The 23,481-nt window shown below is 41.9% G+C and overlaps 1 protein-coding gene across 1 annotated transcript in view; it reads left to right on the plus strand.

The window, feature by feature from the left end:
- Positions 1 to 23,364, plus strand: part of tbc1d32 (TBC1 domain family, member 32) — a 96,924-nt gene extending 73,560 nt beyond the window's left edge. The window contains exons 31-33 of the mRNA XM_085372728.1: positions 2,088 to 2,228; positions 10,744 to 10,932; positions 23,260 to 23,364. Coding sequence (XP_085228854.1) covers positions 2,088 to 2,228; positions 10,744 to 10,932; positions 23,260 to 23,364 — 435 coding nt within the window. The remainder of the gene's footprint in view (positions 1 to 2,087; positions 2,229 to 10,743; positions 10,933 to 23,259) is intronic.
- Positions 23,365 to 23,481: the final 117 nt, after the last annotated feature.

Genomic DNA, 23,481 nt, shown 5'->3' on the forward strand with positions numbered 1-23,481 from the left:
GCTGCAAACTTTACATTTTGACTTTCTTGGTATATATTTTTCAAGAATTCACACATTTTTCAAGACTTCTTTGACATGGTATCAAGAAGTTTTGGGGCCGCTTTTGGAGTAAATGTAAAACGGGCATTATAGTCTTTTCCTCCCACTTCCAAAAAAGAGGAAAATCACTTACACTATGATTAAAAATATTTACATTTTGGCAAGAACTGAGAGGAAAATGACGTCTGTTAAGTAAGATAAGACAAACTCTGTCACGGGCCACCGGGGCAGACCGTGTGGAGTGAGTGGAGGACCCAAGAGCAAACAGAGGTGAGGACACAAAAACCGGACTTAACAGAAGGCGAGCCTTTATTTAGGGCCGAAAACTTAAGGAACAAGGCAGCAAAGCAACTGAGGGAAAACCTGAACATAGACTGGGAAAACTATGGCTAAACAAAGTACAAACTAGGACTAGTTAAGGCTGGGAAACTATGACAAGGGGTAGGGGAGATAACACAGACGACGCGACACAGACTGTAAGAAACACAGAGACTAAATACACATGAGGGATGATCAGGGGAAGTGGCCACACATGGGAACGCAGCTGACACACATGAACTTAACGACAGGACAGGAGGAGTGAGCTGAATACACAGACAGTGAATGCAGGCCTTCAAAGTAAAACAGGAAACATGAGACATGAACCGGGGAGACGTAGTACAGGGGGAGGTGACATAACTGACAGCATGAACTTGACAGTACAAGACACACAGACATAAACACACGAAGGGCAAGGGAGACGTAATGCAAGGGTGACATAATTACAAAAAGGGCTGGACTACCTTAAAGAACCTAAGCAAACAATAAACATCAAAATAGGTTAAGCATAACACACTGGGTCACACGACCCAGGACCATGACAAACTCTTTTTTTGTTGTTCTTTTATTCCCTCAGCAACCCCTGCATCTGGGCATTCATTTGTCTGTGGCTTAATTGGGTGACCCGTATGCTAAAAGGCTACTTTAGGTTGCCTTTGAGCCTGGGTTCAGTTCTGTCCAAGGCCATTTCCTGCTTTCGGTCCCTTCGTTCCTGCCTGTGCTGTTATCTTATCATAAAAATAATACAGGACCAAAATAAATCTTTGGGGAAAAAAACCTCCTACAGAAGTGAAGTTCAAACATTACAGAATCATATTTTTGTCTACAGTGATCCCTGTGGTGAATTTCCATCTAAAACATTGTCATGTGTGGCTTTACTGGACATAGTACTCCATGCTGTCCCTGCCCCTCAGTCCTAGTACTCTGGATGAGCTGTGTACAAGACACTGCTCCTTCAAATTTCAAACAGCTTGAAAGGCTGTCTCTGTGTTGTCCTCATTTAATCCCAACAACAAAAGAAAAAACAAACTTGAAAATGAAAACACGAACAAAAGGAGATAAATCATCTTTTTCATGACTTTCAGGTTTAGGCTGCGAGACAGCAGGAAAGAAAAACAGGAAAACAGGATATGAAATAAAAAGCTTGTGTAAATATAATTGAGGGAAAGAGTTCAGCTGAGGGGAAGAAGTTTACACTGAAGTCTAGTTTCAATCATTCAAAATTGCGGAGGAGAGCTGAGGTGCTGAGATTAACTTTGCTATCATTATACCAGCCTCTATCATCTCATCGTCTGTCGTCAAAGTCAATTACGGCACAATGGGATTAGACCGAACGTGTTTTTTTGCTCTCAGTGCATTTGATGTAGATACAACTGCTGAATATCTCACGCAGCGGTTGGCCTTCACAAAGTGGTCGATTTCATCGATATCACGGAAATTTAAAAGGGCACAAATAATTAAGAGGCAGAGACAAATGGAGGAAATGTGGGCATGAATGCACACTGTTAACACGCACACCGGCACATGGCTGTGCACACTGCATGCTGTTTCTGATTGTTAAGAAGACTTTTTCCGCATAGCAGCATTGAATACAAAAATTAGAGCTTGCAAATACTGTTTTTGCTTTTTTTTATATATATATATTTCTCAGTTGTGTAAGTATGATCTAACATTATTTCAAAATCATTACCAAGAAAAGTCATGACATCAAGATGTTTTTGTTGTGACAGATCCATTTTTCTAAGGAAGTGGCTGAATCAGGAATCCCTCCTGTCTACTGGTGCACAGCTCACTACGTGGAGATGCTGCTGAAAGCTGAAGTTCCTCTAGTCCACTCTGCCTTCAAGATGTCTGGTTTCACCCCATCACAGGTATTATCTGTAACACTGGCTACATTAACAAATTTCAAAATTCCCAGTTTGATCCAGCACATTTGTAAATCAGCATGTTTTCAGTTTCTTGATTTTAATTTTTATTAAAACTAAATGTCATAGTTTTATGACATTTAGCAAATTCACACATAATACCTGATTAAAATTTGTCCAATTTCCCCATAAAGATAATCTCCTTGTGCACCTTATTATTTTTAGAGTGATATAAAAGTAGAGTGCCATAGGATCACAAGCAGAATTGCTCCTCATAGAGGTAGAAAGGGACATTTATCTACTATTTATCTGCCATCTACAGATTTCACTATTGGCTTACTCTGCAGGCTTATGTCTGCCAATTCTGCTTTAGGGCCTTCAGAGCCTCTGAAACACACAAACCAGACTGGTCATTAACCAGAATGACTTTGCAAACTTTGCAGCTTAAAGGTTTAACTGATATATTTGAGGGGAAAACTAAAACCATTGCTAGTATAATTTCAGTCTTTTGTTTTAAAACACAATGCATATGTAATGTTTCAGTGGCAAAAAAAGATCAGTTTCCACTGGATTCTAAATATGACAGCTCAATCATTGTTGGTGAAGCATGAATTTTAAATTATGCTCTCTACTCATTTTCTGCTGTATTATGGGTAAATGTTAAAGATTAAATATTCTTAAACTAGGAACAAAATCTTGCACACTCTCCCTGTGACTTGCTCTCACTTTATTAACAGTATTATGCATTCTGCTAAGACCTGAAGTCCATATAATTTAAATGTACTGTAGCAGTGGCATGTTTAGCATTCCAAAACTAGTTTAGGTGTTTATTGTGTTCACCTCTGTTGGTTTTTATTCTGTCCCCTAACAGCTATTTAACTGTATTAGTTTTTACAGTCTGAGCTGTGCACTGCACACTTGCGTGGTTTCCTATCAAGCAAACCTGTTGGGAAGGAAAAAAATATGTAACTATCAAAAATCCACAATGATATCAGATACACACTGCGAATTGTCAAGGTCATACAAACCCAACGAACACAACTGATTTCTGTCATAAAATTCAAGCAGCAAAGTAGAGAAGGTTTGCTTAAAAACTGCTGCTGAAACCAAACACACTATGTAACCGACTGAAGTGATAATGTGAACACAGACTCACATCATTAGGAGTCACAGAAAGTTAAAGTCAGGCTAATGAAGTCTGTGAAGATAATATTTACTTGGCTGCAGTCTTTTAGTTTTCAAATAAGGAATAGTTTGGTATCTTGGAGTAATAACCTTGGTTTTCTTAGATCAACAAAGGATAATCATGAATATTAATGGAAGGAATAAAAGAAACTGAATTTGGAACAGAAATGTTCAGTTTCAGCTAGACTGCAACTATCTACAGCAAGACAGACAACAGTCTGTTAAGTTTTTTGGATGCTGTATATATTTAATAAATCAGGTTGCAAAACCTTTCATAACCATACTTGTTCTTGCCCTGTAATTGACCTCCTTTTTCATTTTGCTTTGACTTAAGTCGAATTTAAAATACCACAATACAGCTTTGACATTGAAACCTTTTCCCTTTGTTTTTAAATACCAGAGCAGTTGAAAAGTTAGAACTCTTCTCCTCCATGCTTCTTTTCTCTAACGCAAACAACAAGGTACGAAAAGCATTTTCACCTTGAACGCTCTCATGTTTGATCTCGTCTTCCGCGTGTCTCCAGTTGACAGTGAAGGCTCACACAATGAACGCGTGCTTATAAAAGTCGCCACATTTGCATCAAAGATCTGAACCCGTCGTCTCCGGGGTGGAGTAATGCGTTAACATTCAGCTGGTCTCTTTGCTGTTCAAGGCAATAATGGGCTCCTGTTCTTCAGTGAAAAATGGAAAACTCTATTTCAAAAGTTTGAACTTTAAAATCCTGACAAAGCAGCAGTGGCAAATGAAGCATTAAAAGCCTCTGACGATCATACAGTAAAGGGTGTATTCAAATGTCTGTGTGTGAACGTGGACACAGAAGTCATTCAAAATCCATCTGCAGAAGGTTTTAACGTTTGAATCGGGAGTGTTTGTGACAGGTATCATGAAACAAAGCATTAGTAAGTGTCTTCAATTTTAAAAATGAAAAATAAAAAACATCTTCTAAGGTCATTCTGCAGAGTGAAAATCATGTGCAGCAAAACTACAGAAAGTTGTGACATGAATCTGAAGCTCTCCTCAGTTTCACAGAACTTTATAACTATAAGGCAGAAAACAGGCACAGTTATCCACACCCTGGTGAACAGAATGGCGCTTGCTCCTCCAGGTATCACCTCTGGAGTTAGTTGACACCCAAAAATTGAGCTAAAGGTAGAATTATTCCCCAAACACTTACAGAAACATGACCCCAAATACTTAACAATGTTTTCCCATAAAGGCTAGAGGTTTTAGAAGACAAGTTAGCTGTCAAGGGTAGTGTCGTGGATGAGAGAAGGAGGACCCAAACGCTGGACTCACAGGCCGGTAGGTGAAGGTGGATGTTTATTGCCGAAGGAGTGAGCAAACAGTACAGAGGGAGGAAATGGCTGGCTGACTGAATGAACAAAGGACTGACTGACTGGACATACAGACGACATTGACAGACATACATCATTAATGACCCGACATTGAATGGGTAGAACAGAGGGCTTAAATACACAGACTGGTGATAATGATGATAATGAGAGACCGGTGAGTACACAGCTGAACATAATGAACTAATGATAATGGGAAGAGGACTGAACATAATGCACACAGACCAAGGCTAACACAATAAAACAGGAAGTGGAACAGGCAGTAGATAAACAGTGAACATGAACTAAGAATACTGGGTCAAAGACCCAGAAACCCTGACAGTACCCCCCCCCCCGCAAAGGCCGGCACCCGACGGCCAAAAGAACGAAAAACCAGGACAGGGCGGGCGGAGGGGGCCCAGGACGGAGGGACGAAGTCCACACAGAGACAGTTCAGGGGGCCGACCGTGCGGACGGCAACGGCGACGATGACAGCGCTGGTCCGGAGGCCGGCCGTGCGGAAGGCGACGGCGGCCACTCAGGCGATGACGGTGTAGTTCAGGGGGCCGGCCGCGCGGAAGGCAGCGGCGGCGGCTCTCCAGTGTCAGGCGTACTGGCCGAGGCCCGGTGGGCACAGGACCAGTCGAGGCGGGACCAGGCGAAGCACAGGCTGAGGCTGCAGCAGACGAAGGCTCTGAGGCTGCAGCAGACGAAGGCTCTGAGGCTGAAGCCGGGCCGGGCGTGGGTGCAGCTGAGGCAGAGGCCGGGCCGGGCGTGGGTGCAGCTGAGGCAGAGGCCGGGCCGGGCGTGGGTGCAGCTGATGCAGAGGCCTGACCGGGCGATGCAGGCGCGGAGGCCTCTGGCCGGAGACAGGCAGGGCCAGTAGGCGCGGAGGCCTCTGGCTGGAGAGCGGCCGGGCCAGTAGGCGCGGAGGCCTCTGGCTGGAGAGCGGCCGGGCCAGTAGGCGCGGAGGCCTCTGGCTGAGGAGCGGCCGGGCCAGCGGGTGCGGAAACCCCTGGCTGAGGAGCGGCCGGGCCAGCGGGTGCGGAAACCCCTGGCTGAGAAGCAGGAAGGCTCACAGCTGGCTCTGGGTGCTGTGGCTGCAGGTCCGGGAACTGGACGGGATGGTGGACAGGTGACTGGGAAACAGGAGGCGACTGGACTACAGAAGAGTGGAGGACAGGTGGAGACTGGACTACAGGAGGTGACTGGAGGACAGGAGGGGACTGAGCTACAGGAGGTGAGGGAACTGACTGGAGGGAAAGCTGAACAGCAGGTGAGGGAACTGACTGGAGGGGAGATGCTAAGGGAGGAACAGAGGCAGGCGTGGCTGCTGGCTGAGCTACAGATTGAGCTAGTGACGGAGATAAAATTACGGCTTGGGCTCGTAAGGCTGGTGCCTGGGCAGGGGACAGTTCAGCTAATCTAACTAGGGATAGTGCGAGGGCGTGAAAGGCTGGGTCAGGAGGTGGATGAAGTGGTGAAGTAGCAGGTGGACCGGTTAGCTCTTCCAAGCCTCCAGGGAGGTCAGGCTGGGTTCTGGCTGCCCTCAGCCTGGGCGCTGGGACAGGCACAGAAGGTGGCTGGACACCAGTCACCCCCACCCGAGAAACAGGAGCGGGTGTGGAGGTAGACTGGGTCGCAGCTGCCCTCCTCCTGGGAGCTGGCACTGGAGTGGGTGTAGGCTGACTGATAGGAGTGGAAATAACGACTGGGTGAGTGACACTGACAGGTCTATCGGGTTGTATTCTGGTCTTTCTGCCACCACTATTTACAGTTTTTGACTGAACAGTCTTTGGGGAGCCAGAGCAGAAAAAATCTTCCCAGTCCACATCATCCTCGAGGAGGGAAACTCCCCATGAATCAGAAAAGAGTCTGTTGTGTGTTTTAAGTGGATAATCAGATGAGGGGTGTGGAAAACAGTCACTGGAACTCACCACCGGGAGTTGCTGAACAGAGTCCGTTTTATGGCGGCGTGTGCGCCGCTTTCCCCGGGAAGAGGAAGCGGGCCGGGTAAACGGCTGAGCCTCTGGCGCGGTAGCCTCCGCTGAGCCGAGATGGGAGGTGTAGCCGCTGTGCCGTGGCGAGGCGGAAAGGCTGGAGAGTGAAAAGGCTGGCGGGCGAGCGAGGAGCGAAGCGGCGGGAGAGCGAGCGGCCGAAGCTTGGGCTGTGACGCCCACTCTCCGCGGCGAATGCTCCGGTGCAGCTGAGGCAGCAGGTGGGGGAACGTGGCGTCTCCGAGGCCCGCCCAGAGCCAGGCGAGTCCCCTCGAAGACGTGCTCTCTCTCCGCGAAGAGCCGCTGTTTTCCCCGAAGCCCCTCCGTCCAGCGAAGGAGCGCTGCCTCCTGCCGCTCGAAAAGTTCAGGGTCCGCTGGGTCCACAACGCGGGGTCGGGTCATTCTGTCAAGGGTAGTGTCGTGGATGAGAGAAGGAGGACCCAAACGCTGGACTCACAGGCCGGTAGGTGAAGGTGGATGTTTATTGCCGAAGGAGTGAGCAAACAGTACAGAGGGAGGAAATGGCTGGCTGACTGAATGAACAAAGGACTGACTGACTGGACATACAGACGACATTGACAGACATACATCATTAATGACCCGACATTGAATGGGTAGAACAGAGGGCTTAAATACACAGACTGGTGATAATGATGATAATGAGAGACCGGTGAGTACACAGCTGAACATAATGAACTAATGATAATGGGAAGAGGACTGAACATAATGCACACAGACCAAGGCTAACACAATAAAACAGGAAGTGGAACAGGCAGTAGATAAACAGTGAACATGAACTAAGAATACTGGGTCAAAGACCCAGAAACCCTGACATTAGCTGAAACACTCCACTGTAGATGGAGTGCAGAAAAAAGAAGCCATAAACACAACATTGACATAAAATGTTAGGTGAATGTAAGACACAGAGCCGGATTAATTGGATCACATTCCTGTTTCCCTCAAGAATTTGAAGTAGTTGTTCTCATCTCTCTGTTTCTCGGTTTTGGTATCTACCAGTTTGCGAGGCGGATACAATGTTGACATTTTACCTGCTACTTTAAAAATCTCGTTGTAACAATAAAATTAAACAACAAATTCATGAAAACTCATTCAGAGCAGTGATGTTAAGGGCATTCAAACCAAAACATTGATCCTAAAGATGGTAAAACAGAATTGCAACACTATTCAAGGTCTTCTGTGCATCACTGAATGGAGACCCCTGTTAGCAGATATTTGCAATGCTTACTTTTGGTTGGGGTGTTTCTTACTCTGTGGCCTCACTTGTAGTTGTCAGTTCAGATATTTGGGAGAAGAAAGGTTAAAATAAATGAATAAATAAATAGATTTACATTCACCTTATGCTCTCGAGTTTGGGCTAAAAGGAAATAAGATGCACTTGGAAAACCTTGGATAGATTTACAGTCGCAGTAAGAACACTGTATTTGTCTGTTTACTTGTTTTCCACAAGAGTGTGTAAGGGCAGCATGGAGCCAATCATTCCCTGTTGTTATTACAACACACAAATTAGAGTGTCAGTGTTTTGATTAGAGTTTAGTGGAGGAGGGAACAATTGTAATCTGGTTTATGGGGCATAGGTTATGCATTTCTATACACTTGAGCAGAGTTATGTTGTTTGTGAACATAGTGGCTAATTATTGCACAGTTTGTGAAACTGGATACACAGTGAGGATGTCTAGTTCAGTAAGGCTAAAGGCTGCTAACAATATCCCAGTTGTATTCAAGCACAGCAGAGCTGAGATTAAGGTTTATGAGTTGAGGATATGTAAAGTCATGTGGACTCTTTGTAGTCATGTGAAAAACTAACTACACCCCATGATTCAGTAGCTTGCAGAACCACCTTTACTAGCAAAGACCTGAAGGAATCCTGACTTTACATCATTGCAGAGGTATATTGTCATGCTCAGGATTTGCAGGCATAAAGTTTAATATTCTTCAAGTTAACTGAGGCCTGCAAAGTCAGTTTCTTTTTTTGCATTGCATGAGCATTGCACTAATTGCATGGGTGAATTTGCTCGAACATCTAATCCTGGGAAAAATAGCAATTGTTTTACCTGTTTTCCCACTTGAATTTTAAAAAATTAGCAAAAACTACCAGACAGGCCCGTTATTAGTGATTAGGTAATAATGAAAATAATAATTATTATTTGCTTTTTTTTTTCCCTACATGGTTCTGCAATTTGATTTTTAATATAAATCCAGTGCACTGCTCTTCTTTACAGTTGTGTGTCTTTGCTTCATCCAAAAAGCTCAAATGATGATAGACAGATGATAGACAGTGAGCAAGTACTGACTGGAACAGAGGTGCTATTTGTTTAATTTCTTACATTTTCTGTGTCTGGGGGTTTATCCCATGTCAACACATCTGTGGCTACTTTCCAAGTTCTCCTATGGTGGGGAAAAGCTTTTTTAATTTTCAGTTGAATTACACTTAAATTTCCCAATTCCTTTTTTTCCTCTTTTTAAATAGATGCATGATTTGTTTTCCCTCAAAACTGACAAAAATAGTGATTAGCATAATTGAGTAACCGCTATTCCATAATGCCTCAGTTTTTCAATCTTAGTAGTTATAATGTTGAATGGAGCCTATCCCAGAGCGGTGAGAGGAGGGGTACACCCTGGATAGGTTGCCAGTCTGTCACAGGGCTAACACAGACAACCATTTGCACTCACATTCAATCAGCACAGATGGGCCCTGGACAAATGCTGGATTCGTACCCAGAACCTTCTTGCTGTGAAGCAACAATGCTAACCACAGCACCACCGTGCTGCTGTTGTTCAGTATATATTTACTGAATTTAGGGACTCTGTTAAGATTTGGAAAAATACACTGCTGTAAATATATCTAACTTTTTAAAATTAACATTCGGCCTATGTCATCAGTTGGTAAACACGCTCTTTTCTAAAGATGATGTAGAACTCTGTGTTCTTTTCACTGAGATCAGGTGGGAATCCCATCATGAACCACTGCATTAAGGTCACTAATTTTAACTCAGTCATCAACTGGAGAAGTAAACATTAGCATGCATCTCCATGTCTCTTTGTCCCATAATGCAACCTCAGTATTAATGTCTGCAGAGAGTTTGTGAATATTTTTTCACTCTCAAAGTAAACATGTTTCCTGGAAGACTCAGAAAGCTGAGCAAATGAAATACATTTAGACACTTGCACAAGAAATGTAAACTCATTGTCCATAAACCCAACCATGCAAATGTGTATTTTAAGAGATTATCAACCTTTTTTTTTCACTTTGTGTGTAAATAGAAATTTAAACAGGTTTTCAGCTTTATAGTAAATGTAGTAGAAGCTGTTGTTTATTAGACATGGATGTGCTGAATTGCCTAGCACAAGTGCCTTTTTGTAGTTATTGAGCTACATCTTGTATCCATGTGTTTATATTAACATACCTTTTGTTTCATTGCAAGGCAAAAAGAGAGAAATAACCTGCAATACGAACAAAGACTAGTTAGTTCCCAATGATGATATTCAGATCTCACAAACGCACATATATAGTATGAAACAGATAACTTTAGATAATTGTAGTAGATGGGTGCCATTTCAGATAAACATGACTTAATATTTATCATTTGTGCTTCCATGGTTTTGTAACTACATGTAAATATTTTTCTGTGTTTGCTTATCATTTATGTTCTCCTTATTTACATTTAATTGTCTGGTGGATTTATACCAGTTTAATTAAATGCTTGAACAAGCTCGGTTCAGAAACGAGATACTGTGCAAAGTTATGTGTTAAGTTGGTTTGTTTTTAAATATTTGATCGACAAAACTAATTAAAGAAAAGCTGAAAAGATATTAAGGATGAGATGTCTGAGTAACATATTTCTTTTTTTATGTAGTTACAATAGCTGCCAAACTCATAGTTTGCTGTTGTTGTAGAGCAGAACACTTTTAATTACATGTGGGGTTCGCGATTTGTCAGCTTGAAATCCTAATAACGTTTGTTTTTTCTCTTTTTTTTCCCACTACAGATGTGCCTCCATTGGCTGACTCAGTGTTTCTGGAACTACCTGGACTGGACAGAGATCTGCCACTATATTTGCACCTGTGTGGTGATGGGTCCTGACTACCAGGTTTACATGTGTGTGGCCATATTTAAGCACTTGCAACCAGACATCCTGCAGCACACACAGTCCCAGGAGCTACAGATCTTCCTCAAAGTAAGATGGAGTCAGAACTACAATATACATGCAATATTTTACTAACAGAACATACTCAGATTCACCTTAAATCTCTATGGTAGCCTTGTTAATTACTATATGTAGGTATGTCAAAGAGGAACAAGTATCCAGTTTTCTGTAGTTTTCCCTCAAAAATCTGTGTTCTGTGAAACCTCGAACACCTCTGCAGGTAAATACACTTACCTGCTACTTTGTTCCATCTAATCAGAAAAATCAAGTACATTTGAATTCATGTAGGAAGTTCTTTCGGGCGATCGTGGCTCAAGAGTTGGGAGTTCGCCTTGTAATCGGAAGGTTGCCGGTTCGAGCCCCGGCTCCAACAGTCTCGGTCGTTGTGTCCTTGGGCAAGACACTTCACCCGCTGCCTACTGGTGGTGGTCAGAGGGCCCGGTGGCGCCAGTGTCCGACAGCCTCGCCTCTGTCAGTGCGCCCCACGGTGGCTGTGGCTACAATGTAGCTTGCCATCACCAGTGTGTGAATGTGTGTGTGAATGACTGGATATGTAAAGCGCTTTGGGGTCCTTAGGGACTAGTAAAGCGCTATATAAATACAGGCCATTTACCATTTACCATTTTTTGCTTTGATAAAGACTTTCTTTTCACTTTCGGTATTCTCTCACTCTGCTTCATATGTATATTAATATTTATAAAAAATGATCTTGGTCTTGTGTTTCTTAGCTTAAACACTTTGATTCTTGTTGGTCTCTTTCACTAGTATTGGTTTATTTGTAGCAGTTTGAGGGCCAAATTCTTCTTCCAAAACTTAATGATGAGATGTGTTTGCTATTTGAACTCTGGGAATCATTGATGTGGGCTCTAATCTGATGTGCTGTTAATTGGCGATTTCTGAGGTTGGGTAACTCTAATGAACTGATGCTCTGCAGTAGAGTGAACTCTTGGCCTTACTTTCCTAGGAACGTTCCTCGCGAGAGATTCATCACAGTGTTTGATGATTCTTGAGACTGCAGAGACTTTAAACACATTATTGAAAACTATTTGAGGTAAAGAAGGTTTTTAAGAATGCAAAGTTATCTTTTCACTTTTTTCAGCAAACATAATAAAGAGCTTTGACAGGTCCCTGGTTTGTTTTTGTAATCATACCATTAGATCTGTGGCCATATGTCTCAGGTGAAGAGAAGAGCAGAGCTGCTAATCCCCTGGTGGTAGGGAAGGTTGCTAGACAGGCTTCGAGTATCCAAATATATAGTGAGATTGCATTTGGAATGACCTCCACAGGCCCCAGTCTGCAAAGATCTTTAATGTCCACCCCCAACAGAGCTGGGCTCATCAAGTCCAACATTAAGTCACAGACTTCAGCACTTGGTTTCCATGGCAAAGTCTATGTCCGGGTTATGGACAGATGATTCCACCCATCAGTCAAACTTCAGATCCAGGAGGAAGAACGCTGTGGGCAATTTGGGATCTATAGCTCGCTGTGGTCCCTCCAGTGCCGTAGTGAGCGCTTTGTTCGTATTTCCATCAGTAAATCAGACCCATTCCAGACCTTTGGGAATTAGGCAACTCTGCCGGGGCTGACCAGTGATGGATCCACTGATGGATGGATCAATCCATTAATCGTGATTGACAGTGACAGTATAGCCTGATGTGCACTTTGCCATAAATGTAACTATACATCACAGCTAACCATGCCACACCACCTTTGACTGGAAGATATTGATTTTTGTAAAGGTAATGCTTCTTTGAAAGAAACTGCAATATATAATGAGGCGCAAATGTATCTGGCTTGCCCCTAATTCATACCGAATAGGCAGTACTGCCAGCATAGCAACATGCCGTTTTCTCATTTTCGTAACTCTACCCAATCCGGTCTTTACTTGATTGGTTCTGACATATTCTCTTTTTTTTCAGTGTTGCAACAATTTCACTAAAAGTAACTGTTGTTAAACATTTATAAACTCAAACTCCAACCCGGTCAGCTCAGTTTCATTCTCTATTGTTTGAAGTAGACATCAAACTCAACACAGTGGCATAGAAACTCCCCTACCAGCCACTGTAGACAAACATAAACTATAAATGCTTACAATGACGTCAGCCACCTGCGTAGGCTACCGCATATATTTCAACACAGGAATACAAATGTAAGTTTATACATTTGTCATTGTGAATCTGGTAAAGTGTTATAAAGGTTGTCCATCAAATGTAATCATTCATTTCCGATTCACATATAATAAATAATTCATTTAAAAAAACTTCACTTTTAGAACATGTTCACACATCCTCCCACTGTGTTGTATTTCACTGAAACAAAGTCTGTTCATTAAAATGCATTCTGCATGGTGGATTGGATGAACTTTATATTGCAGAGCTTTCACAAAAGGTCTAACGTCACGGTCTCAGAGATACTTCTAATATCCAAAGCAACATGGGCACTGACATGAAGTACTCATCGTCATTACTCATTAAGCATTTTGATCCGTCTTGTCTCTGCCTTATAGCTCTGATGTTAACACCGGCATGAGCTGCCGCTGACAGTTTTTCTGAATAAAAGATCAGTTATGGAAGCTTTATCTGAGGAAGTTCCTCTAATGAGCTGTAGCATCAGATACTGCTGCAAAAGGCGAGCTTTGAGACAGTCTGTGTGTTTGTGTCTCTGCATGTTTGTGTATGTGTGTGTGTGTGTGTGTGTGTAAGAGAGAAATTTACTATTCCTGTCCTGAGCTGAACTGTTAAAAGTTTTAGACATGCTGGTTTGCATCCAACGGCTTTATCTTTCTTCTTTTCCTCTGACTCTCTCTGTGGGAACAATGTAAAGGGAGTATTTCACACAGACAGATGCGGTACTAGAGGATTTTTAAAACATTCACGCACACTTGCTCTCCTCTACACTCATCCTGTCTCACTAGGGGGTGTATCTTTATTTCATCTAAATTAAAATTTGAAGAGGCAAATGACTTGTTACAAATGCTCTGTCTGGCTAGAGTTAAACTGCAGTGATGCTGAAGTGGTGAGTGGAAAAGCAGACAGAAAAAGAAAGACTGTTTGCCACTGACTCAGAGACGACATGAAACTGCCCATTCATATGTGTGGTATTTGGGGAAATATGTTTCTGCCAGCTGACATCTATTGGTGATATCAGTCTTACTTTGGTGCAGACCACAGTAGTATTTTCTTTTTTTTTTTATTGACATTTTAGAATCACTATACAATGCCATCAACTTCAGCTATCTTTCAGTACATATATTTTTTTCTTTTTTTCTATATTCAAACAACTGAAATATCCATACAATAAGAATGAAAGAAGAAGAAGAAAAGAAAAAGAAGCAAAACAGGAAACAACAAACAACATAAATAAAAAATACATAAGGAAAAAGAAAAAGGAAAAATAAATAAATAAATAAATATAGGGAGTGTGTTTTTGTTTCCCTTAATATAACTAATATTTCCTCTAGTCTTCTAGTAGTTAACAAAGTCAAAATTATAAGCAAAAACTGGCCTGCGTTTTCTAATATAGTCCATCCATTTCTTCCATCGTGATACAAACAGGTCCCTCTTGTAGTTCACATCTGCTGTCATTTTCTCCATTCTGTAAATGTCCAATGTGATGTTCATCCACATGTTCATAGTTGGTCTCTCTGAAGAAAGCCATTTTTTTGTGATGGCTTTTTTGCCTCACAGTAGTATTTTCATGTTGCCTACTCATGAACCTGCTTCTCCTACATTTTAGGTTTCCCTCCTGTTTTATTATGCATTTGCATTTATTTTATACTGCATACAATTTCAAGACACCTGTCAATGCAAAGAGTGACAAATTGTGTCCAGGTCAGGGACAAATTGCGTCCAAAGTACATTTTTAAGTATCCCGGCTGAGATCCCAGTTAAAATAAGCTTCTCTAAAGGCTGGCTGGCTTCTCCTTCAGAGATGAGGTGAGGGTTTTGGTCATCCAGGTGGTTGGGCATCAGACTGGCATGCCTTCTAGGTGCCTCCTGGATAAGTTGTCCTACCAGTAGGAGGCCCTGGGATAACCTGGACATGTTGGAAAGATATGTCTTTCAGCTGCCCTGGGAACCCCTGAGTGTTCCCTCAGATGAGCTGGAAGAGGGGGTTGGGTAGAAGATGAGCTGGGCTTCTCTACTTAGACTGTGCACAGACAAGAGAAAAGAAGAGAGGAAATATAGATGGATGTGTTTATATGCAACCTGACAACCCAAAGCCTAAATTTCGGGGGGTGTGCAGCTGCTCTCTAGAGAGGCAGTCTGTTCAAAATACTCAAAGTAGTCCACAAATACATGCAACAGGTAATTTCAGTCCAAATCTAGAACCAAACCTCAACCACCTCTTCAATCTGTTGATTGTACATCCCATGGTACATCTGTCTCTAGCAACTCATCTTATGGGGCAATCATCCTGAAATATTCATGGTTTCCCCTCGTTTGTGCTCTGACACTCACTAATTCTCAGCTCTCATTTTCCAACCCTCAGGGTGCTAGACTTTGGGTGGAAATCTTTGTGCATTGAGAGTTGTTTTCATGTCTCGACCTCAGTGTCTGTCTCCCCCTGTGGCCAGGTTATCATTCCAACCAGTAGGGCTTATGTTTTATTCATACAGTTAGAATAGAATAGAATAGAATAGAATAGAATAGAATTCAACTTTATTGTCATTGCACATGCACAGGTACAGGGCAACGAAATGCAGTTTGCATCCATCCAGAAGTGCTTTAGTGATATAGATATATTACAATATATATTAGCAATAATATAGATATGTGAGTATATTACAGAAATGGGTCTATTATGGTATGTTATAATATTCTATAACTATAAGTATGTACAGGCTGTAGTGAGTACAAGCTATGTACAGGATATGAATATAAATATGAAAAACTATACAGAATATGAAATAAATAACTTTACAGAATCTGGGATATACAGCTATACAGAAATGGGAACTATGCAAGTTGTAAACAGTTGTAGGATTAAAAATTATCGAATGTACAGAATGATTATTTACACAGAGCTATACAGTAGTGCAGTTAAGATAAGTGAGGGTGTAGATAGTTCTACAGAGGCTATATAAAGTGCTAGTGGTTGTGAGTGGTGGTTCAGTCCATGTTATTATTGTGTTTGAGGGTACAGTTGTCCATTGTGGGTGTGTGTATGTTCAGTCCATGAGTTTAACGTGGGTCAGATGTCAGGAGGCAGAGTTCAGGAGTCTGACAGCTGTGGGGAAGAAGCTGTTCCGGTACCTGGTGGTCTTAGTCCGGAGGCTCCTGTGGCGCCTCCCAGAGGGCAGGAGGGTGAAGAGTCCATGTGATGGGTGACTGGGGTCTTTGATGATTTTCCCAGCCCTTTTCAGACACCGCTTCCTGTAGATGTCTTTTATGGCAGGAAGTGGTGCTCCGGCGATGCGCTGGGCAGTTTTCACGACCCTCTGCAACGCCTTCCAGTCCGAGGCAGAGCAGTTCCCGTACCAGACTGTTATACAGTTGGTCAGGATGCTCTCGATGGTGCAGCGATAGAAGTTCACCAGGATGTCTGAGGACAGGTGGTTCTTCCTCAGAATCCTCAAGAAGAAGAGGCGCTGGTGAGCCTTCTTGACCAGCTTGGAGCAGTTGGTCGTCCAGGTGAGATCCTCGGAGATGTGGACTCCCAGGAACTTGAAGCTGCTCACACGCTCCACAGCCGTCCCCTTAATGTGGATGGGTGGATGTGGGTCAGCATTCCTCCTGTAGTCCACGATGAGCTCCTTGGTCTTCTCGGTGTTAAGCAGCAGGTTGTTTCTGTCGCACCACTCAGCCAGACGATCCACCTCCTCCCTGTAGGCGGCCTCATCGTTGTCACTGATGAGGCCAATCACCGTGGTGTCATCTGCAAACTTAATGATGGTGTTGGAACCATCAGCAGGTCTGCAGTCGTGGGTGAAGAGGGAGTAGAGGAAAGGGCTCATCACACAGCCTTGTGGTACACCGGTGTTCATTGTGATGGTAGATGAGCAGCGGTTATCCAGCCGGACATGTTGGGGGAGGTTGGTCAGGAAGTCCAGTAACCATTTGCAGATGAGGGAACTGATACCCAGGTCTGTCAGTTTCCTGATGAGTTGTGAGGGGTGGATTGTATTGAATGCTGAACTGAAGTCTATAAACAGCATTCTGGCGTAGGTGTTGTTGTTGTCCAGGTGTGAGAGGACAGAGTGCATTGCGATGGAGACTGCATCCTCTGTGCTCCTGTTCCGGCGGTATGCGAATTGGTGGGGGTCCAGGGTGGGGGGGAGACAGGATTTGAAGTGTGCTAGGACCAGCTGCTCTAAGCACTTAGTGATGATGGGGGTGAGTGCTACTGGGCGGTAATCATTGAGGCAAGATGGGTTGGAGTTTTTGGGTATCGGGACGATGGAGGTGGATTTGAAGCAGGCCGGTACCACAGCGTGGGCCAAGGACAGATTGAATATGTCTGTGAGCACTCCTGCAAGCTCCCCAGAACACGCTCTGAGAACACGCCCGGGGATGCCATCAGGGCCTGCAGCCTTGTGGACATTGATCCTGCTCAGCACCGCTCCTACATCGGTGGGGGAGAGAGTCATAGGTTGGTGGTCTGGCGTCATGTCTGCTTTGGTTGTGGTTGTGGGGTTCCCTCGCTCAAAACGAGCATAAAAGTTGTTGAGCTCGTTGAGGAAGGAGACATCAGAGGATGCGGGGGAGGGTTTGGTGGTCCTGTAGTCTGTGATGGTCTGGAGTCCTTGCCACATGCGTCGGGGGTTGGAGTTGGAGAAGTGTTCTTCTACCTTCTTTTTGTAATGGTGTTTGGCTTTTTTGATGCCCTTCTTTAGATTAGCCCTGGCTGTACTGTAGGCGTGTGCATCTCCTGACCTAAAGGCAGTGTTGCGGGCCTTCAGGAGGAGACGAACTAACTGGATTCTCAGCACCCGTCTTACCTACTGAATATGTTTGGCTATTAGGGGACCTTCTTGCATCTTCACCATGATTCCCTTTGGACTGTGGGACACTTAGACACTTGTAGTTGTTTTGTATTTTCGATAACTCCACCTATTTAGTCTTGATCAGCTTGATAGCTTTACTACCATTCAACCACAAATATTCAGTCCTCTTCCTGAAAAAAGTTATTGGGCCACTTCATATATTTCCAAGCACTTCAGTTTGTCTTGTGGGGATCCTTCCTGATCAGGATTATTCTGGCTCGTGTCAGCTAGTCTTCCCATATGGAAAAGAAATAGTAAAAACTTATATGTGATTACTCATGAAAGTGGCCACTTTCATGAGTAATCACATCCCATGGATGGGCGGTATCAAATGACGTTTACTCTTTAAAGGTCTTTTATGTTTCATTAAGTTTCATTATATAATTTTTCAAGGGATCTTACATCTGTTTTCACTCTTATATGCTTTTCATACAAGTTTCACACAAGACAGATACAAACTTTATAAGATTTATATATATCTTTTCCATATGGGTTGTTGTTAAACAAGTAGGTAGCAGCCTGCTAAATTAAGTAGCAGTATGTAGCTTCTTCAGCCAGCAGGTGTTTGATGTTGCTTGGATCCATTTCTTTTTAAAAATGATTTTTTTTCTCAGCTGGACTATTTTTCTTTCAGTTCTCACAATTCCTTATGAAATCCAATCACTTAGTCGGGTATTTTATATTAAAGTTTGGGGGTAAAAGCAACACTAAAATCCAGAGAAAACACCCAGAAGAACTCGTCAAAAGCATCTATTTGCGATGGCCAATCAGAAATAAAATGAGCTACAAAGAATCTCACAGAGATGTGACTGTGTCACAGAATAAAAGACCTTTAAAGAGTAAACGTCATTTGATACCGCCCTCCAATCAAAACTACATCAGCCTTACTTTGAGAGCAACCAGCTGAAATGCTTCTATTTTTTAAACTAAGTAATAAAACTGTGTGTGCACTGCAATGCATTCCTGTTAATTTCACCTTCTGTGCATATCCAAACTCACATTGAATATTAACATCAATTCATCACATCAGTGCAAGATTAAGAAAATATAGAAATCTTTGGTAATTATTACATTAATTATCCTACCTAATGATCTCATAAGTGCAAACGGTTAATAAACCATTAAGATTATGTGGAACATTAAGCAGCTCATATTGCCTGTTAATCATGAAAGTATCCACTTAACAGCTCTGAACACTGGCATAGCAACTATATTCTGTGCAACCCTTTTTAGTCAAAATAGAAAGTGAGCATCAATAAAGTATTTACCTTTCTTGTTCATTATTCACTGTTCTTAAAATATCAAAACACAAATACTGCTGTGTCAGTGGTTGTTTGTCATTACAATAAATGAACAAGCCAAATAGCTTCAGTTTAGATGATTCTTTAGGACTCATTTCACTGTTCACTGTTCAAAACCATATACCTCCTGTCTGTGTGCATCCACAGTAACAAAACATGGATATAATAGATTTAAAATAATATAGCTGGTACTGCAGACTTATCATTTATGTCTTGTTTTGTGACCTGTAAATCTAAAGAAGATGTAATCACAGCAAGCCTTTATTGTTCTTTTAAAGCTTTCTCAGACAGAAATGCAATGCTTCCTGGAATAATCACAGAAGCAGGGTCCTTCATCAGACTGAAAACTCATTTCTTCCTGGCGGTACTTACTCCCCTCTGAACAGTCACTCCTCTGAAGTCACTTTATTTTCTCCTTTTAAATTATAGAAATGTATTGCTCCATTTGTTCTTAATCTCTTTCTCTTCTTTGCACTTCAGTACTCGGTGGCATTTCTACAATCACAATAATATTACTTCATAAAAGACATCGGAGCCTAAATGTTATACAGACTGTTTTAGTAGATGGTTATTAAGGGTCACAAAATGACTCTGAAGAAGCCTGAGGTGAGCCCAAGGTGATTTGCAGAGTAGTAGATGATGGATACAAAAGAAAAGAACTTTGGTTACGTAAAAATTATGCTGCTCTTTTCCTCCTATTGTTAACCGCTACACAATAAAGCAATAAACACAAACACCTTACAGAGGGTGACAGTCAAACCAGGGTCCTTTTAGAAGCAAGTCTTTAAAGTCATCATCTTAAATTGCATATAAGCACTTATTAGCACACTTATTCTAAAGTATTATCTAAATGAACTTTGAATGCCACATCCAGCTCTTGGCCAAAAATTTGTATTGGAACATCTCAAGCAATGGCACATTATAACATTATTAAATTTACTCTCTTAAATTGCAGTACTACTTAGCTCACTATAGAGACAGTGGTGAGTATTTACAGTTCTCTGTAAACACAGAGAAGATTGGAGAAAGTTTGTTTACATCCTCATCAGTATGATAAATAAATGATTGAGAATTAGTGTGCAGTCTTAACCCATGTTTGCAGTCACTGAATGTGTTTTTACCTACAAAAATAAGAGAGAATTAAGAGAGTGCTGAGCAGTTCCAGAAGTCATTTAAAAGTGCTTTTTTTCTTTTTAAGTTCCCAGCCTGGATACTGAAAGGTTGGGAACTTAGACTTTTGCTCTTTGTGTGTGTTATTCTGAATGCAGATTGTCTTCTGGGTGCAGGTTTCCTCAGGCTGCTAATTGATGATGCCACTCACAGCCACAGTTGCAGTGTTTGCATTGCCCATGGGGTCGGGTGTTGCCATCACAGATGCATACTTAAGCTCAGGCAGCAATTATAGCAGCTGAAATTAAAATCCTGACTGAACAAATGAGCCAAATAAATGTTCTGTTGTCTGGTCTAATACACGTCTCTCTAGTTAAGATATTGCAGCTTGTTAATTTACATTCTGTTGTGTGTGTGTGTGTGTGTGTGGGTGGGGGGGTGGTGGGGATGGTCGTAGTTATTAAGATATCTATGCAACCCTGTTTGTTTCGCTTTTCCAACACGTAAAACCTCATTACCTGAACACCGAGCAAGCATGTTGTTTACTGGCGCGGTGCAGCATTCGATTGCCAGAGATTTGATTTCCGCTGACTTTGAAACAGATTGAATGTAAAACATTTTAATGAAAAGGTTATATCAAATTATCCACACCTCATGTCCTGACAAAGTGAATGACGATAAAGCAAACAACCTTCTGCCTCCAAAACACTGTCTAACTGCACCTCTTAGGACACAGACTTTTGTGTCTTTAAAACAATATTAACTGCAGTTTTTTTTTTAAACAAGTCAACTGATGGCAATTATAAGACAACAGTCTGCTCTTTAGAAAGTACTTTAAAACTTTTGATTGCCTCGTTTGTACTTTAAAGTGGTACTCTGGCGATATATTCCACTAGCAAGAGACAAAGGCCGTCTGAAGATTGCTTTCTCATTCGTTCGTTAACTACTGCCTATATAACAGTCAGTTAACTCTAATGAGCAATTAAGTGTGATTTTTGGACACTTTTAAATCTGTCCATAACCTGCAATAGAGCGCACATTTCATGTTGAGGGTGTCAGACGACACACAGTAAATGTACAGTACAATGAGCAGTCAAAAAGATCAACCATTCCACTCATAAAAGTACATCTTAAATTAATTGTCCTGCTGTCCCTCCCAAGGTCTTGTCCTTGTTCTTCTCAGATTCCTCCTTCATTGGGATCACTGTCTGACCACTCGCTTGTATACATTTGCAAGCACGAGCATAAAACCTTATGTCAGATTGATCAAAAAAACATTTTATCAGAGGAAGATTCTGCAGTTTCCAAGCTATAAGAAGCCGTAACAGGTCAGGAATGTGACCTGACCTGCTGCATGCTGGTCCATCCCTCCATCGTTCATTGCTGTGAGCACTCACCACCCATGAATCCCCCAGGGTCACTGTCAATGCCAAGTCAGAAACCTCGTCAACATTCTTGGACAGTGACACTACTTTAACCCAGTATAAAAGTCACTTTGTTAGCTTTCAGGTTTATATATAGAATTAGTTTATAAAGATCTCAGTGGTTTGCTCCCTCACAGTACATCTCTGACCTGTTTGGTATCTTTAACCTAAGACGACCCCTCAGGTCATCAAGTAGTTATGCCCACACATGTGTGTAATAACTAGAGATGGCACGATACCACTTTTTTATGTCCGATACCAATACCGATATCATAAATTTGTATATCTGCAGATACTGATATGAATCCGATATAGTCTATTTTTATAATAAAAAAAAACCTGTTTTTTTTTTTTAAATATCTTGCTGCATTTTGAAAAGTTCATACTACAATTTAAAAAAAACAAAACACTAAAGCCATCCTATTACACTTTACACTGCACCCAAAATATTTTGCAGTTCAGCAATACTGCTCTTTTTATTTAGATTTAAAGTTCTGCTAAAAGTTTAAATATTTAAAGTAATATTCCAAAAGTAGTTTAAAATGCAATTTTATGAAGATTTCAAAAAGTCTTTGGTTCTGAAAAAAGAAGGGCAATATCAGCACAAAACTAAAAAAAAAAAACAGGTTGTAGAATGGACCCTTTTATACTTAAAGCTTAACATAAATAGACATCCAGAGTGGAAAGCAGTGTAAATAAATGCAAACATGGTTTCACAACACTTTTATAAAGATGGATGTCAGTGTAAGCTGTTTCTATCACATTTAACCTGAGACTGAATTTTGTGTCATTTCTATACAAGACTTAACACAAGTATGAAAAAAAGTGTTTTTCATAGTTTTTTTTTTTCTTCGAACCACGAAACTGTTTAGATTATCGGTATCCCCGACATAATTCTTCCCCCCTGCGTACACGCTAGGCTCTCTGAATCACAGACAAACAGTATCCCACATTCTTGATTTTTAGTTCAGAAACACTTCTTACAACGACTAACTACTCCTGAAACGTTGGAGGTTTTAGCTCTTTATATAGTAAAGTTAGAGGAGGATAAAAATAATTATCAGGCAAAGTGTCCTTTGTTTGTTCAAATAATCCTGTCCGATACCACTTGAGAACAATAAATATATAATATTCTGTTGTAACCCTCAAACTGAATGGTAATGTAACACACTCATTTTTACCTTTTTCACAAAACTAAAACATCACTACTTCCACATCTAATTGTCTGTAATGGAAGCGGAGTAAACTGGATCTGCACTCTGTGCCCAACAAATGCTCGCGGTGCAGGGGGAACAAACTTTTCGGAGATGCCTACCTTGGCACAACACCTGGTTTAGCAGCACGTAGCAAGGCTCCAAATGCGTTCAGTGTGAACTCTACACCGCTGACAGGTCTTGCACACAATTATCACGTGACGCATACTGCTCCTAAGGTCGTGCTAAGGTCACTACTTGGATGCCTTGATCGAGGACCCATCAACCAGGATAAATGCTCAAAGATTGACTCTAACTCTAAATTTCTTCTTTTCTACCTGCAGGAAGAGCCAATCCAGGGCTTCAGTTTTACCAACCACCTGGAGTTTATGGGTGACCTGGAGCACAAATACAGGGACATTGTTCTGGCTGATATGAAAATGATTTGAAGTTAATGTCACAGTTTGCCGAGGCAAACTGCGTGGAGTGTGAAGAGTGGACCCAGGTGCAGACATTGTAAAACTCAAACTTAACTGATGAGCTGTTTATTAAGGCAGACAGAACAG

Source organism: Diplotaxodon limnothrissa, linkage group LG15, assembly GCF_057381915.1.
Source record: "Diplotaxodon limnothrissa isolate DT_005_m linkage group LG15, D_limnothrissa_male_GT1.1, whole genome shotgun sequence".
Taxonomy (NCBI): domain Eukaryota; kingdom Metazoa; phylum Chordata; class Actinopteri; order Cichliformes; family Cichlidae; genus Diplotaxodon; species Diplotaxodon limnothrissa.